The sequence below is a fragment of the Phoxinus phoxinus genome (assembly GCF_949152265.1).
Source record: "Phoxinus phoxinus genome assembly, chromosome: 19".
NCBI lineage: Eukaryota > Metazoa > Chordata > Actinopteri > Cypriniformes > Leuciscidae > Phoxinus > Phoxinus phoxinus.
In genome coordinates, this window is record NC_136894.1 from 23,097,410 (window position 1) to 23,115,938 (window position 18,529).

The 18,529-nt window shown below is 38.0% G+C and overlaps 1 protein-coding gene across 1 annotated transcript in view; it reads left to right on the plus strand.

The window, feature by feature from the left end:
* pkhd1l1.1 (PKHD1 like 1, tandem duplicate 1) overlaps positions 1–18,529 on the plus strand; it is a 78,155-nt gene that overhangs the window by 34,156 nt on the left and 25,470 nt on the right. Inside the window, exons 34-53 of the mRNA XM_079591319.1 lie at positions 152–256; positions 1,525–1,713; positions 2,805–2,975; positions 3,109–3,332; positions 5,917–6,892; positions 7,646–7,894; positions 8,928–9,081; positions 9,346–9,516; positions 10,597–10,753; positions 10,936–11,092; positions 11,176–11,385; positions 13,581–13,710; positions 14,042–14,283; positions 14,382–14,518; positions 14,623–15,652; positions 15,764–15,955; positions 17,210–17,361; positions 17,559–17,718; positions 17,849–18,032; positions 18,174–18,262. Coding sequence (XP_079447445.1) covers positions 152–256; positions 1,525–1,713; positions 2,805–2,975; positions 3,109–3,332; positions 5,917–6,892; positions 7,646–7,894; positions 8,928–9,081; positions 9,346–9,516; positions 10,597–10,753; positions 10,936–11,092; positions 11,176–11,385; positions 13,581–13,710; positions 14,042–14,283; positions 14,382–14,518; positions 14,623–15,652; positions 15,764–15,955; positions 17,210–17,361; positions 17,559–17,718; positions 17,849–18,032; positions 18,174–18,262 — 5,079 coding nt within the window. The remainder of the gene's footprint in view (positions 1–151; positions 257–1,524; positions 1,714–2,804; positions 2,976–3,108; positions 3,333–5,916; positions 6,893–7,645; positions 7,895–8,927; positions 9,082–9,345; positions 9,517–10,596; positions 10,754–10,935; positions 11,093–11,175; positions 11,386–13,580; positions 13,711–14,041; positions 14,284–14,381; positions 14,519–14,622; positions 15,653–15,763; positions 15,956–17,209; positions 17,362–17,558; positions 17,719–17,848; positions 18,033–18,173; positions 18,263–18,529) is intronic.

The window sequence follows — 18,529 nt, forward strand, 5'->3', positions numbered from 1 at the left end:
CCCAAAAAAAATACATCAACATTTTTTAAACATTCCCCATGTTCAAAACTACCATGAAAATACTTTGATTTACTCTTTGATCAGTGTATTACTGAAACCAATCGTTTCAAGATCATTTAGTATTGTAGTCACAGTTGTGCGTTTCACACAGGGGACACACAATGCCAAGTGACATCCGCTTCAGATCATCAGCTTGAGTGTGTGACCCAGTCTAGAGATAAAGCACATACCGTGACGAACCAAGGTTTCCACCCTGGTAATATCTCTTTACTTTTATCTCTTTTTCTGTCACGCACACAATACCTGAATACATCAGAGACAGTGAAACAATGGCTGTCAGCACATTGACACAGACTTATCAAATACACTAGAGCTGCCAGCAAAAAAAAAAACCATGATATTCCATAGCACTTTTGAGCGGGATCATTTCTTTCTTTTTTTCTTTTCTTGTTCAGCTGTATTTAGCCCCACCCAGTATCCATCCACAGTGGCAAAATTCAGTGAAATCCTTTGTAGTTTTCCTGAAGAATTCACAAAGCATCATATTAGCAGTTGTGCTGATATGATGTTTCTGTTACCAATTTGATTATAATGGAGAATCCCCCAACAATAAGTGCCAACAATATGAAAAGTACACAAATTCTGTGTGTGCTTACTCACATTCATGGTTCTTAAAATCATGAAAAATCTGCAATATCAAGGATTTTTTAAAGTGTGATTACCAGTCCTGTACAAGTCATTGCTGTAAGGTAAAAATGAAAATGTGATTAAAAAAGGTAACTAAAATGTAAAGAAATCATAACACTTTAAAATAAGTTCACAAATGTTAACCTTATTAAATGTTGTAAAAAAGAAAAGAAAACAAGATTACATTCACTATTCTTTGTTAATGCTAGTTAATAAAAATACAGTTGATTTTTGTTCATGTTAGTTCACAGTGCATTGTTAACAGATACAACTTTTGATTTTAAAAGAGGATTAGTAGAGTATATATTGAAATAAAAATTAATAAATACTGTAGTATTATTTATTGCTCGTCATGTTAATGTACAGCATTTAAGTAATGCTAACAAATGAGACCTTATTGTAAAGTGTTACAGAAAAATAAATGAGGGAAATAATACAATTTTAAAACGCAATGGAAAATGCTGGCTATTAAAATCTTAATGTAATGGAAAAGTGATTGAAATGAATAAAATATCAAAATAACAGGAAAGGGATGAAAAATAAAATCTTAAAGTAATGTAAATCGCATTGAAATAAAATAATAAAAGATCATGAAAAATTTTAAAAAGGAAATTAACAAAAGCTTAAGTAATGGAAATGATGGAGATTTGTACAGTCCAAATAAATGTAAAATTTGTTTGTTTTTAGATAGAAATAAAAAATATGTGTGGGTGTAAACTATAAAATAATGTATCTAGTCTGGAAAATGTTCCCATATATTGTCATAAAACGTGTGTGTGTGTGACTATGTGCTTGTTTGCCCACTTGCATACAGTTAATAACATCATATGTGTTCAGTGTACGGTCAGGGTTACGCCTGGAGTCCCTCTGCGATAATAGCCTCAGTGGGGGACACAGTGGTTTGGCGTTGGGACGCACCAGCTTTTGTGCCCGGTCTGAGCTACAGGGTCTTCAGTGTGTCCAGTCCCAGCAGCACAGACTATGATGGCATTGCTTTCAGCAGTGGAGACACAGGAACTGCCAAAGGTACAAAAACTACAACCTGTGTGTTAAACCTGCTCATTCTAATTTACATTAAGCAGACAAACAACTACACTGTTTGTGAGAACAACATTTTCCTGAACACCATTTTTAAAACCAGTCCTTGCTTATATTTTTTTAATTTTCTAGTCTCATTTTTATAAAGAGATCCTATGTAACTAGATTAATCAAAAACCAAAAATCATGAATATTAATATGTAAATAATTTAATGTTTTTTTTATAAATATGCATTTATGCTATTAATATCTATATTAAATATACTGTAAATACGTTTGAAAAATACATTATTCTACAGTATAAGTAAAGATAAGTAAGGAATTTTTTTTTAATTAATTTAGGATTTGTTATGTTTATTTATTTATCAGACTAAAGTTTTTTTTCCTAAACACAAATTAGTTGCCTGAAGGCACTATCCTATTTTCTGAATAGTTACTTTGGAATAATTTGTATGGTGAAAGTATCTATAAAAATACATTTGAATTTAATTGAATGATTAATTTGCAATTCTACACTGGAAACATCAGGAGTCTGGGAGATACTATTTTGAATACATTACTTCTAAATTTTTAAGCTGTTTCTTAATTTTACATTTTAATGGCTGCCAGCTTGAAAGTTAACATTTTTACGAAATGTACATTATTTCATTTTGTCACACACAGTACAATATATTGACTCTGAAACAGTGTAAGTGGCTTTTGATTGCCCTGATCTTTGTGACATTAGAGATCTGGTCCTCGGGGAAATGTGATTAAATACCCCTGATCCAGACAAGCATTTGGTTTGTGAGAGTGTCAGATTTTATGAAGAGTAAACCTAAGGTGTATGCTTTCTAATTAAGTATAATTACAACATAATTAATTACACAGCAGTCTTTGTGCATAAATACATAAATAAAATAAACAATGTTCTGTGCTATTTTGTTTGAACATTTGTTGAATGCCTTTTGCTGTAGATGTTAAAGTTTGTATTCTGTAAAGGAACAGAGAACAATAAGAGCTGGAGGCGTGATGCCAGTTTGATTGAGGAGGAACAAAATCTGATACTGCTGTTCTGGTTGTATATGTTTTATTATTAGGGTTTTTTGCCTATCGTTTCACATCTCCTGGAGTTTACTACTACAGCAGCGGTTACATTGACTCCGGCAAACAGAAGACGCTGCAGGGAGTGGTGACTGTTATGCCTCTGGAGAAAAGCACTGTTGGGCTTCAGGTGTTTGTGACAGGAATACAGGCCTCTATGAATATAGGTACAATGACAACCTATATTCATAAGTAATTTAACTCAACATTACATTCAGAATTTCACATTTCAGCATAAGCTGGTATTGTGTAAGGAATTGGAAGGTAAAATCATCCTAATTGTCATTTGTTTCTCCCCAGTTGCAGGACAAATGAACTCTTCTGAGTCTGACTCAGAGTGTATGGCCACTTTGGACTGTTTTCAAGATCAGCTGGAATTGAATGATACATCAGACGGTCACTACTTCAGGTTTACTTCTTGTGCCAGCCCCACTGTGTACCACGTTACGCCTGACCATGGTACCACACATGACATCATCAACATCAATGGATCTGGCTTTAGCAACATTAACTGTGCAAACGAGGTGAGCTTTAGTGGTCAGCTATGACATTAAAGGTGCTGAAAGAGATTTTTTGGAATGTCCCAAACACCCGACAGATGTCACTGAAATATAATGCACAAAAATAAATATCATTGTCTTGTTTTCTACTTAAAATACCATAATTAATCATTTAAAATTGGCTATCACAACACATACAAGACAACAAAAAACGGATACACACATATAATTAATATATATTCATATTACTTCAGATTTAAAGTAAAGGTACATCAATTACTTAGGCCTAGAACGAATACAATTCATCTATTTATAACAGTAGAAAAAAAAAAGCAAAATGTACTCTATCCTAAAAAAATAATTTTAAATTTTACCCATTTATTTATTTATTTATTCACCAACTAATCGAAGTCTTGACACTTTTTTTCGTCTAACACATAATATTGATTCAGATATGCTTTCAATTAAATTTAAATACTTTTATATCCTTCATTTCATGTATCTTTCCAACTAAAATAATACTTTAAAAACTTAAAATAAAGTTTTTGAGTGTGATCACCCCATATTATCATAAATTATTTAAATGGTTATTTTCAAATATCCAAATATTTCACAATTTTTAAGGCTTGTTTTTAGAGAATGTTATTAAATGTATCTTTAATAAGATTTAAAGATATAAGAAGATATATTTAATAAGAAAATATATTTTTTCACTACAAGTGAAACACAAGTGGACTCTTGTGTCTGCTAGACAAAGTACTTAAATAAAAAGTCTCAGGTTATTACTGTAACCCTGGTTCCCTGAGAACAGGGAACAAGACAATGAGTTCCTGAGACTATTGGGGAACGCCTCAGCGTGACTGATGTCTGAAGCACGTTTAATCACGGCAATCATATTGGCCGGCAGCAGCCTATGATGTCACTGCGAGGGTGACCAGGAAGTATATAAGGGGCACCTAGAGAACATGTCATCCACTTCTTCGTCTGAAGGCACTGTGCAGGCAGCCCACGAGCATGGCAACGAGACGAAGTGTCTCGTTCTTCAGGGAACCATGGATACAGTCCCTAGACGTTCCTTTTCGAAAGGTAACTAGCATTGCGTCCTGAGACACTATTGGGGAACGAAATACCTGCGCTGCCATGCTGAGGAGAGTGCATGCACAATGCTCATTCCAAAGGGGATTCCCTGGATCTACAGCACATCAAATCACTGTAGAGGCTGGGTACTCTATATTACCCCTTTTCCACCAGCAAGAACCAGGTGCTGGTTCAGAGCTAGAGCCGGTTCGGAGTTGGTTCTACTGACGGGTCTTCTAAGAACCGGTTCGCCTTTCCACATGCTAGAGAGCCACAACAGAGCCAGATCTTACGTCACTGTGTATACATCTCATGCTGCCCAGCAACGCTAGTGCGGCAGTGCCAAACAAAAACACACCAGGCTTGTTCGAGATGGTTCGGCTTCTCGCAGACCGATCGCCGCGTGACATCAAAGCACTGCGAAAGCGATCCAAAAGCACAAGGAGTCGTATGCTCTCCAAACACTCCCGGAGCTCTGATCGGTCCGCGCCGCTCCGATGCATCTCGAACAAGTCTTACATCAACAATGGCGGTCGTTGCGTTACTAGTGATGCTCATGGCTTTGCGAAACTACATCGGCATCCAAACATGGCGAATCCAACGCGTTCGTGCAGCTTGCCGTAACTTGCATAGACGGAGATTACAATCGAGCAGCTATTAGCTCGATTAGCAGCTATTTAAAAAATGGCGGTCACAAGTTTCTTTTCGTCTTGTTGGTCACGGTAACCCCGCCCCCCAGCCCCTGACGCAAGCGGTTCTTACTTCTAGCCCAGCAATGTTTTGGTGCTACTTAAGAACCACTTTTACTGGTTCGGAGCTGGTGCTTTGGTGGTCGAAAAACAAAGAACCGATTTGAAACTAGGCTCTGGCTCCGAACCAGCACCAGCTCTGCCTTGGTGGAAAAGGGGTATATAAGACCCTAGAGAGGGGAGTACCTCCAGAGCTGATTCAAAAGAGCTGATCTACCAGGGAGGTTGCAGAGAGGTAGAGGGAAAAGGAGAGGGTTGATGTAATGACTCTCAGAGGGAAGGGCATTCCACGTACTCATGTTCACGCATCCCCTCGACATTCGCATAATTAGCATGCTGATATCGATAGATGCGGGCTGAGTACGGATTCTTCCATGCCTTCTCGGTCTGGAAGGAATGGAAGACTCATAGGAGCTGGTGGGTTATGGTTGGAAAGAAACCACTCATTGAGTCGGCCGCATGCGGTTCCTTCCCTCACGCGTTCCCATGGCAGCTGGAGTCTGGCCGAAGCATATTCCATTACCCCAAGCATCTCAGCCTATGCGGGGCAGGGAGGCTCAGATGACTCATCTTCCTCACCCTCTGCAGCCATCTCCTGCTCTTCCTGACTTGTTCTCAAGATGCAGTGCAAGTTCCCTTTCGAAGGGGAAAAATGCAGAAAAAAAATTATTATATACAGCTTATCATTGAATTAAATATTATGGCAATATTCACTGTAAATTCACTCACTTTTGGGCTGCAAAGTAAAAAAAGTAAAAAGAATTTTTTTTTTGCAATCAAAGGTCAAAGTTGGAGATCGTCCATGCAGCGTTATCAACAGCACCTCCACTGAGATTAACTGCCAACTCAGTCCTGACAGCGGAGCACCAGTGGGAATCCCTTTACCTGTAAGTGTCCGAATCAACAACCTTGGCACCGCCATCCTGTCCATGTCGAAAGAGTATGACCGCAGATTTGTAGTTCTACCTGTGGTCGATTCTGTCTTTCCCTTGGTGGGCAGCACCACAGGCTACACTCGTCTCTTCATCTCTGGTTCTGGGTTCTCGAACGGTTCAGTTACGGTAGCAAACATTCCATGCAAAGTGGTTTTCATGAACTACACCCAAGTGGTTTGCGATACCTCACCGTCTGTGGCTCGCAGGGGAAACGTCGCAGTTTACGTCAACTCCATCTCTTCCTCGTGCAGTTTTGATTGCACATTTGAATATTCCGTCTCCATCACACCGTATGTCTCAGCAGTGTTCCCTAACTCAGTTAGTGGAAACGCCACCACTGTTAAGGTCACTGGCAGTGGATTTGGGAACAACTTCGCTGATCTAATGGTATCTGTGGCCAACATCCGGCTGGAAGTCACAGAAGTCACTGATAGCAACATCACAGTTTTAGTTAATGCCCTTCCCGCCGGCACGCACGTCCTACAGGTGGTGGTCATGAGAAAAGGTCTTGCCACTGGAAACGCCACCCTGACCAGCATAGCACAAGCCAGCGTCAACCCAACATCAGGCAGCATTGCTGGAGAAACTCCACTCTTGATCACAGGAAATGGCTTTGTGGCAGGAAATACAAGCGTGAAGCTCGCTAATTCCCCCTGCAGGATTTTAGATGTGACTCCAGACACAGTGAGGTGCATGACACCTCCTCATGCAGTGGGACAGGTGCAGGTGAACATTAAGGTGTTTGATGTTGTGTATCCACCTCAACTTTTCAACTACTCTAGGGGACAAACTCCAAACATCACCTCCGTCAGTCCTACAACAGGTACGAACATGCATTCCCTTACAAAATAATATAATTAGTGGCATTTACTATGGACTGCTGCAGTAATAACGTATTTTTGTATTCCAACCCAAAATTTAACATAAACCTTGTTCCCTTGACAGATAGTTTTTTTCCATTGGCTTCTGAATTATTGCATAAAATAAGCTCAGTGTCCAACAAAAGTTTGGATTCTTACGTTTTGTTCATGATAATCTTGATCATTTCACATGAACAACTTTTATGAAATGTAAAGCCTAAATAATATAGCAGAGGTAAAAAGCTAAACATGGGCTATAAATGGTCGCATAACTTCAGCATCACCACCATTAAGCTTTTTAATTTTTGGGTCTTTATTTTAAAAACATTTTCGATGAGTTTACCTGTTCAGCGAGATGATTAATATCTCAGACAACCTCTGTAGTCCCATTTAGCTACTTGTTAACAACCACCTTTATCAAGACAAGTACAAGTTTTTAAAAAATCACAATGGGGTATTGCTGATGTATTTTATGTTGTAGAATAAAACATGAAAATATCATCAGATTTTGTTAACCACAGACCTTATTTCAAGCTTTTAAACAAAAGCCCATTAAAAAACCATTGACTTCATGATGATGCATCCAGAAGTGCTAAAAAAACTCATTTCCAGGTATTGGCCAACAAAAATACGTCATCTCTGCAGCACTCTATTGAACTATTGAATATATCACATCACATCGTAGTAATACTACAAACATAATCCCTTCCCCGCAGGTTCGGGTGGAACAGAGATCACCGTCTCTGGTTCTGGCTTTGGCACAGATGTAGCACTCGTCTCCTTTGAGATCGGCGGTGTGGCTTGTAGCGTGACATCCATCACAGATATGCAGTTGCTGTGCACTGTTGGAGAACACGCAGGAGGAACTTTCCCAGTCATTTTTCACTATCAGCTCAAAGGTCATGCCTTGACCCAGTCTGTCTTCACCTATGAGCTGCTGCTGACAGGGGTCACACCGAATGAGGGTAATCAAAAACACTTTCTCTAGGGTAAAATATTTGTTAAACCATGTGAAAACCATGTGAAAAATTTCAGCAGACTTAGAAGGAAATGTGACTAGTTACCAGAAAATTGCTTATTTTTAAGCAACACGTGTCATTATACAGAATATAGATACAAATCAAAACTTTTTAATAACATACTTTTTAACCTTTTTTTTTTTTTTTTAAAGAAGTAATAATTCAGCAATTCAGCTTTTAATGGCAATTTTCACCTTCTCTTACCCTTACAATTAAACATTATATGTAAATGCCCCTTGTTACTGTGTTAATGCATTTGTTGTGACATCACAAAATCACATATTTCTAATAAGGCATATACCATAATTTTGAAAAGTTTGGGGATGGTAAAAAAAAAAGTAATTGTTTTTGAGAATGGCACCAAGGCTATTTATTTGACCAAAAATACAATATAAAAGTAATATTGCAAAATATTATTAAAATTCTAAATAACTATTTTCTATTTTAATATGTGTTAAAATGCATGTACCGGTATGTATGTATTTATTCCTGTAAAATATATTTTGATGATGTCAACCAAACTTAACACTTCTTGGCCACATTTATCTGTGAACATGTTGGTTGTGTGACATTGGCTCATCATGGAACAACAAAACATGAATTTTCAGATAAATATCAATTGTATTTGTCCAGTGAATTATTGGCTGCCAAGAGCATCAATCCAATCAATCAAAATTCCAAAGATGATTAGAAGCAAAAACTGATTTTTTTGTCGATTTCCAAAACCGACAAAAAAAAAAAACCCATTGTTTATACATTTACAAGATTATGAATCTTCTATGAAGACCATGAAGTTCATGGTAATATCATTGTTTGATTTTAGGGACACTTTTGTTATGTTTGATAAAAAATGTGGGTCCTGAAGCAAAATGAGATGGGAACCCCTGTCACACAGTGCCTTTCCATACTGTCATATTCACACAAGATCACAGATTAATAAGACACTACAAGATACCTTATTTGCTCTGTCTTGCTGTAGGAAGTTACGCAGGAGGAGCTGTTGTTGCCATTCAAGGCTCTGGATTTGACCCAAACATCACAAGAGTCCTTATCTGTAACCGAGAGTGTAACGTGCACCTGCAGAACTCCACATCTACCCAGCTGAACTGCGAGGTCCCACCCAACAATGGCACGTATCAGTTTAAAAGCATTGCATGTGTGTCTAGAAATGTTCAGTTAGCATAACAAAGCTTAATCCATCAAATCAAGTATTTCAATGAGCTCCCAGTACAAAGATTGGCAAAACATGCCAGGAATGCTTGGAACTGAAAGACGTCAGTCACTGAGAGACGATGACAAATGTGACAGCTCGGAAACAGGTCACAGATGAATAGAACTGAAAGTCTATCAGTCTGCCTGCTTGTATCTTAATGAATGCTTTTGTCTCTTGCAGGAAGTGAAGCAGAGCGGGCCTGCACAGTCATAGTGATGAATGGAGGTGACACTGTCAACCTCACGAACAGCTATACTTACAGATCCTCTCTGACCCCTGTTATCACCAATGTTTCACCACGCAGAGGGGGAACCGCTGGAGGCACCAGACTCACGATTACCGGCTCAGGTTTCAGGTGCAGAACAGACCAGAATTACATTGTGCCTGTTTGTCCTCCAATCATGCTTGGATACAGTGTTCATTGTTTACTTCAGCATTATTGTTTCTGAATATAACATTTATGTGTTGTACAGCCAATAGCAGTGTTATTTTATTATTATTTTGTACTACTATTGTACTACTATATATATATATATATATATATATATATGTATATATTACTATTTAGAATTTTTATTTTATTTTTATTTTTTTATTTCCAGTTAGTAATTTAGTCCAGTTAGTAGTTAGTCCAGTTATCCAGTTAGTCATTTTAATGCTTCAACCTAAACCTATTTCAGTTAGTTGACAAAGCATCATTTCTAACTTTTATTTAGTTTAAAATGTTAGTTCACTCAGAAATAAGACTTTAGTTCCTCTTCTGAACTCAAATTAAGATATTTTTAAGGAAATCTGTAATATTTCTGTCCCTCCAATGAAAGTCACCAAAAACTCTTGACGCTTCAAATAATTCATAAAGAGATCATAAAATAATTCCATATGAAACGAGCAGTTTAATCCAAGTCTTCTGAAGAGACGCGATCGCTTTATATGATAAACTTTATATTATTTATATAATCTTTTCACTTATATTATAGTCGCTTTATTAGCGAACATACAAATTTGATAAATGGAAGCTCAAGCATGCTTGTTTTACATCCTTGAATTTTTTTAAGGTTTAATTTTAGTTAACAATAATAACCCTGGTCAAAACAAGTCAATTTTTGCTATCTATTTGTTTTTTTAATTGTAAAACAATAATTCACCCAAAACAAAAATTCACCCACCATTTATTCACCCTCTTGTCATTCCAAACCTTTAACACAAAATAGGTGTTAAGCATAATATCCGAGCAGCTATTCACGAACATTCACTTTCAATGTTGACCAGGTGCTGTCAAGCACAAAAAGTACCTTAAGTATTACAAAAGTAGATTATACAATTTGTAAACTATATCTCAAATCTACTAAAGCTTATTGAGGATAAAGAAATTATGACAGAATACTTTTTACATTCTCAATTTCACTGGCTTTTGTCTTCCCCGTCTCACCAGTAGCTCAAATGTCAATGATGTCACCGTCACAATCGCAGGGTCTGTCTGCGATGTCCAGTCAGCCAGTGAATCACAAATCATCTGTGTGACCAACTCTCAGCGCAAATCCCAAGAAACTCAAGTGCGAGTCCAGCTGGGGAACAGAGGAATTGCCAGAATGGTAACGACAAACGTGACATAAATATATTTGACCTTTTTAAACAGCACAGTGACAAAATTCTCATTATATATATTATTAAATAACAACCATAATAAAGTTTAATTGTAAAGTTTAATCATAAAAACATTTATTGTGGTTATTTACATATACACTCACTGCCAGGAATGTCTCCACTCTCTCAGAATAATGCTACCTTCTTCTACATTGACGTATGGTCGTCTCCCTATACATGGGGGGGTCTCTCTCCTCCTGAGGAGGGCACGTTTGCAGTAATCACTCCTGGCCAGACCATCCTCCTGGACACCAGCACTCCAGTTCTTAAGATGCTCCTTATCCAGGGTATGCTCATTTAGACAAACACTGCCTTTATTAAACAAAGACACTTACACTCACAGTTATGTGAATGTCTCTTTTCTATTTAGGTGGGCGACTGATTTTTGATGAGGCCGATATTGAGCTGCAGGCAGAGAATATTCTGATCACAGATGGTGGAGCGCTGCAGATCGGAACAGAGCAGGCCCCCTTCCAGCACAAGGCCATAATTACACTGCATGGACACCTGCGTTCTACAGAACTTCCTGTCTATGGCACCAAGACCCTGGCTGTCAGAGAAGGGGTGTTGGATCTGCATGGTATGCAAATAAACAACACTATTCGGTTCAAATTAATTTTTAGTGAATTCAATATAATTAAAATGTATATACAACAATTTGTTATATTAAACATGTATGAAATAAATAAATACAAGAAATTATATATATATATATATATATATATATATATATATAATATAATATTTATTTATTTATTTAATATACATTACCGTTCAAAAGTTTGAGGTCAGTAAGATTATAAAAAAAAAGAAATCAATACTGTATGTATTCAGCAAGTATGCATTAAATTGATCTTAAATTGACATTTATAATGTTACAAAAGATTTGCATCTCAAATAAAGGCTGTTCTTTTAAACTTCCTATTCATCAAAGAAAAATGCATCAGTTTCCATAAAAATATCAAGCAGCACAACTGTTCTCATCATTAATAATAATAAATATAGCTGCGAGCAGCAATTATCAGGGTTCAAGCACTTTAGGCCTTAAAGCCAATGCGTAAAAAGGTATTATTTTTTATTTAACAAGCACGTAACCACTTATATTACAGATGGAAAAGACCATTTACAGCCAACACAGGCAATTTAACATAGAAAATGTTTTTTTAAATTTTTTTTTAACTGTTGTCCGGTCCGATCTCCATAAAAGTTTTCATACTATCATATGTCGCATGTGCTCACCTAATTTTGTGAAAATCTGCGTGTCCCTTTAGGAGTTATAGGCTTTTGCGTTTCCATTTTCTTAACGACCCTCTTATAGATACCCAAAGGGTAAAGTTAAATGTTTTTTTTATATTTATTGACCTATAGAGTCTGGAGTATTGAGGTTGATTGACAGTCAATGTTCTCGAGGCAAAGTTGTTCGGAATGAGGAGATTTATGATATGATATTGTGTGTTTGTGCGAAACTTTGGGTAATATACAATCGTTTACACACTCATAAAATGCGATATTGTCCCTCAGGGGCCAATTTCTAACAAATTTCTCACAGACCTCTAGGGCCATGAGTCAAACAGGCCCACCGAGTTTCGTTCCGATCGGCCTCCGTTAACCTTGTCTAATAGATGCTCAAACTTCATTGGTTGATGGCAGCTATGTTTTTTCTAATACGCAAATGTCCTCATAGACAATCATGACTCCCTGGACAAAGACACTGCATGCCAATTTTCAAGTCAATCGGACTAATGATTGGGTGGTTATAGCCATTTAAAAAAAAAAAAATTCCTGTTATAATGCCACAAAGTGGTCAATCACTGTGAGTTTTTTCACGTGACCAAAGATTGAGTTAGTCATTTTAGTAAAAGTGGCCCCTCCCTCTTCAAACAAACATTTTGGTGCCCCTTAGCGATAATGAATCGAAATGTATTTTTGATAATTATTGTTTCACATTTTTGATCACTGTAGCCCCCCCTATTGGACAAATCAGGGTCTCCCCTTGTCAGTCTCTCCCAAAATTGAGACCTACCATTTGGCCAAGTTTCAAGTCTCTAGGTCCTACGGTTTGGTCTGCACAATCAGTTTTATGGTGGAAGAATGATAAAAATCCTTACATTACAATAGGGTATGTTAGAAATAGAAATGTTGTATATACATACATACATACATACATGTACGTGTGTATATATATATATATATATATATATATATATATATATATATATATATATATATATATATATATATATATATATATATTATACCGGTATATGTTTTGTAAAGTTTGAATATGTACAGTAGAAGTGAGAATGAGTTTCGAGAGCCCATTTTCCAGTGAACACACTAAAATATTCTCATGGATCCTAAACTTTTAAACGATAGAGTAAATATGAAATAACCTGAAAAATGCATAACCATAAACATTAAACAGGTGATGTTTAATTATGAGTTTCATTATACCTGAAACTATAATTTATTAATATTATTTTTTTTTTTTTTTTTTTTACTTTTTTACTAAAGTAACAGAAACCTCAGAGATACTGGAAATTTTGCATCTAAAGGTCACTAAGTCAGAAACACAATACCTAGAAAATGAAGTAATCCTCACAAATATAGATATGACCTACATAACATTCCTTGAAGGCTCAGTTAAGTCAGAAAACCCCCTTGGTGGGCTTCACAGAAGTGCTAAATTTCTCTGATACAGACACCATAGTGTGTAATCACTTCCCTGCAGTGAGAGGTTTTGTTCAGAGCTTAACTACAATCCTACTTCTCTAGGAATCCCTGTACCTATGCCGTGGACTCGCCTTTCTCAGACTGCACAAAACGGCTCCAACACGCTGACACTGATGGATGCCGTCACCTGGAAGACTGGCGACGAAATTGTCATCGCTTCCACTGGGCATAGGTATTGATGCACCGCCCCAAACATACAGCAAAACTTCAGGTTGATATAATTGCATCTACATAGGAACAAGGGACAAGGAAATTAAAAGTGGTGCAATTGTTCTCTATAAAATGGTCCCAAAATAATTAATTTGACTAAATAATTATACACATTTTTGCATTTTTAGGTGATCTCATTTGATTTGTTTTAGGGGTAAAAAAAAAAAAAGATAAATTTGCTGTTTAAATTCTTCTTGCTCAAATTGAAAATGCTAAATGCTATAAAAAATATGCTAATAATGATGCTAAAAAAATAAGTAATAATCAAAAATATGTTTTGACTGAATTCACAGACACAGTCAGCTTGAGAATGAGTTGATGAGAATTGCCTCAGTTTCAGCTGACGGTAGGACCCTCACTCTGACCGCACCACTGAGATACACTCATCTGGGTGTGTCTGTCACACTGCCTGATGGGAAAGTTTTTGAAGCGAGAGCAGAGGTGGGCCTTCTGACCAGAAATATCGTTGTCCGTGGATCCAACAACATGGAGTGGAACGATCAGATTGCAGCTTGCCCTGATGGATTCAACACAGGTTTGGATGTTATTTCCTCAGCTGTGGATGGAAAGACAGACAGCTAAAAGTCATGTGATTGCAATTTTATCAAATTATCTGAATGCTTTTGCTTACAGGGGAATTTGCCACCCAGACTTGTTTCCAGGGTAGGTTTGGAGAAGAAGTAGGAAGTGACCAGTTTGGTGGCTGCATCATGTTCCACGCACCACAACCAAACCAAAATATGGCAATTGGCAGAATTGAATATGTTGAGGTAAATGTTTATTTTGTTAAAAAAAACCTCTTGCAGACATTTAAGAATAAATATTTTCCTTGAAATTTAATCATGGCATTACGTTTGTCATTTTCCTCCTTCAGCTTTTCAATGTTGGACAGGCGTTCCGTCTGGGACGCTACCCAATCCACTGGCATCTAATGGGTGATGTTAAGTATAAGTCATATGTGCGTGGATGTGGCATTCACCAGTCCTACAACCGTGCTATCACCATCCACAACACCCACAACCTGCTGGTGGAGCGTAATGTCATCTACAATATCATGGGCGGAGCCTTCTTTATTGAGGATGGCATTGAGACCGGCAACATTCTGCAGTACAACCTGGCGATATTTGTAAAACAGAGCACCAGTTTGCTAAATGATGATGTAACTCCTGCTGCATACTGGGTCACCAACCCTAATAACACCATTAGGCACAATGTCGCGGCTGGTGGGACACATTTCGGCTTCTGGTACCGCATGCACGATCATCCCGACGGCCCTTCGTATGTCGCCAACATCTGTCAGAAGAGAGTTCCACTAGGAGAGTTCTTCAACAATACGGTGCATTCACAGGGCTGGTTTGGCTTGTGGATCTTCCAAGAGTTTTTCCCAATGCGTACTGGCAGCTGCAGCTCCTATACACCAGCGCCAGCGGTCTTCCGACGCTTCACTTCCTGGAACAACGAGAAAGGTGCCGAGTGGGTGAACGTAGGAGCGGTTCAGTTCAGCGAGTTCCTAATGGTCAATAATGAGAAGGCAGGAGTGGAGGCCAAGAGGATCATCCAGCCGTATGTCAGTGGATGGGGACTGAATGGAGGGGCGGCCGTGGTCAACAGCACCATGGTGGGTCATGTGGATGAGCTGGGACTGGGGAGCGACTACTGCACCGCTCGTGGTGTTGTCCTGCCCCTGGATGATGGTATGAGCGTCATCAACACAAAGTTTGTGAACTTTGACCGTCCATCGTGTGCTGCTGTCGGGGTGGCAGAAATAGTTGGAACCTGCATGTTCCGCTGTGGGGGCTGGAGTGCGAGGTTCAGTGGGATCCGGTATTATCAGTCGCCCAACAAGGCCTGGTTCAGATGGGAGCATGAGGTGGCGCTAGTAGACACTGATGGGTCCCTGACAGGTATAGAAACATTAGATATTACAGTATACAGATTCATGATAACTTAATGAATGGTAGCATATATAAAAAAAAGACAAATAATGAATAGAAATATTTTATATTTCTGAAAAGGCAACGTTAGCTACAAGGTGGTACCAAGGAATAACCTGCTCGACCCAAGACACTGCTTTCCAGGAACAGAGTGGAGTGTTGGCGTCCCGGCTGCAGTGTGTGACAACACTATTAACTTCCACCGCATGGTCGTCGTCAATCCCTCACCACCTTCACTTCAAGCTAAAGATGTGATTCTGACCAACTCTTATGGTAGGATGAAATAATCTCGCCATGAAAAAAATGTGTATGCATATGTTAGACATGCATATGTTGTATGCAAATGTGTGTTTCTATACAATTTACTCTTTTTGAATGTACATTTTTGGTTTCCAGATTGTTCTGGGAACGTTAGTAAAAAAAAACGTACTCAAAAATCTTAGAATAGAATAGAATAGATTAATTCTTTATTGTCCACTGGGGTGGAAATTTTTCTTTGGCTCACCGAACGTACAAGACAAATAAACATGCAAACAACGTCTCAAACATAATAAGGAAATATTTCTGGATAAATAGATAAATATTCACAAAGAGCACCCCAAATAATACTTTTTTTCATAGCAAGACGTGCATGTTTACATGGGAAATACAACAGAAAAGAAGTGCAGAGGAATGCAAAAATGCATGAACAGCACCTTAGAATGTTAGGAACTGCCGGCTTTTTACAACCGAATTTAACTAATTAAAGGTAATGACAATCACTTTTACAGAAATTTTGTGTTTTGTGTATGGAACCGATCTGAACAATTTAACATGCATCAGAGATGTTTCTCTCTTCTGTTAGCGTGGAAATCACAGGGAAATCGGAACGAGCCTTGACTCATTTGTGTTGCCAGATCTTGCTAGAAAAATAAGCGAACAAGAACAAGCCCACAATAAACCAAAATAAATCAAAATGCTTTATGCTGAAAATAACACCAAAAAAATCGCAACCTGCACCTGCTTAGTTCAACTCCGTAAACTCGATTGCTGTATGAGCCAAGCTTAAACAAGCCCAAAAACACATTGCTTAATTAGTGGAGAAAGCAACACTTCAAGAGCGCTCACTGTGAAGCAGCCTTTACAAGCATAAACAAAACACGACGCCTCCGTCGACTGTGCTTTTATTAATTGTTGAGCATAACAATTCTTTTGTCGCTCCGCTATTCGGTCAGAATAGCGGAGACCAAACATGTGAGACACCAGAACGTGGCTATGGTTACCACTGTATCAATCATGCAGTTTTGGAAGCGAGTCGTGTTCCGTACGTACATGGAACGATGATCTATGGGACTCTCCCACATATAAATGCAGTTGTCACTACTGAAACCTTACAATTATTAATTATTCTAAACTAAAAAATAACTAAATAATTCCATACACTAACATTAGGAAGCATTTTGTGTTTGTAGGGTTGAAGTGAGCTGTGTAATGATTAGAAAGCTTCTTGTTTGGTACAGTTACTCACAATGTTATGTCTCTCTTTAGGAACATGCGTGCTTCCTTTCCTTAAAAAACTTGTGACCCACACATTTGGCTGGATGGCAATGCTGCCCGCAGGCCAAACCTATAACTGGTACTTTGATGGTGCTTCCCAAATCACTAACATCTCATACAATGGAATGGTCTATGGTTTTCAGGTAAAGTGTGCACACTACACGTTACTAAACAATCCAATGTGCACTGCATTCAAACAAAAAGTTGAAAATGTTGTTTGTTTGTTTTTTGGGCTATTTGCATGACTGGCTGGTCAATAAAAACTATGGCTTTAATTATGTTTAATCCAATTAAGATTAGTATTTAGCATGTTCATTTTTCCTCTCTTTCTCCATGACAGCCAGAAAATTATATAATCATGAATCACAACCTGACTCAGACACCTGACCGCTTCCGCATTATAGATGACAGGAATGGTTCCTCCCAGCCCCTGAACCCCACTGCGAATGTAAATGGAGACTGGTACTTCAACCAATCATCCAGAAACCTCTATTACATGGGTAAAACTACTCGCCTCTTCACCCAGACATCTATGCTATCTTTGTATTTAAAGAGGGCACATACAGTATCATGCTCAAATCTGCTCAGTACTGTGCAAAGAATGAAAGATTGTGAGTTTTGTGACTACAGTGTCTGGAAGAGACCGTGTGACTAGCCGGAGGAGGAGGAACAGTGTGGACCGCTCAGCTGTAGACAGATCGTTGGACTTTAGAGTGTATCAGTGTTACTATCCCAACTGTATTTCTCCACCTGGTCCTGTAGCCACTGCAGCCAACACATCCAATACAACCGGCCGCAGACCTGCAAACTATGTGTATGTTACCACACACGCGCAGCAATTAAAAAAAAATATAATGATAATAATCAAGCTTCTATAATAATAATAATAATAAAAATAATCTATTGTATCTACTGTTTTTACTTGAATTAAGAAAACATATCATGTTGTGTTTAGTCTCTGGTCAAATGCATCATTTTGGCGGTCAAGTTTAGAGAACAACTTCAGTGTGCCACAAGAAGGCTCTGATGTGGTCATTCCAGCTGGTAAGCATCTTTAATGTGATAAACACTTAGCAAAGGCATAAAGAAAAGACTATTCAGCAATATGGTATGCCATTTTCATTGAAGTGCCCCTATTATGCTTTTTTGGATATTACCTTTCATGTAGTATATAGCTGTTTGTGAATGTAAAAGGTCTGCAAAGTTTTAGATCAAAGTGGACAAAAAATGGAGTCGTCTGCTAAAAGAAAGAACTGATTCTGAACCGCCTGTATGAGTCAGTATTCCAGCCTTACTTCTTACATGAACCTA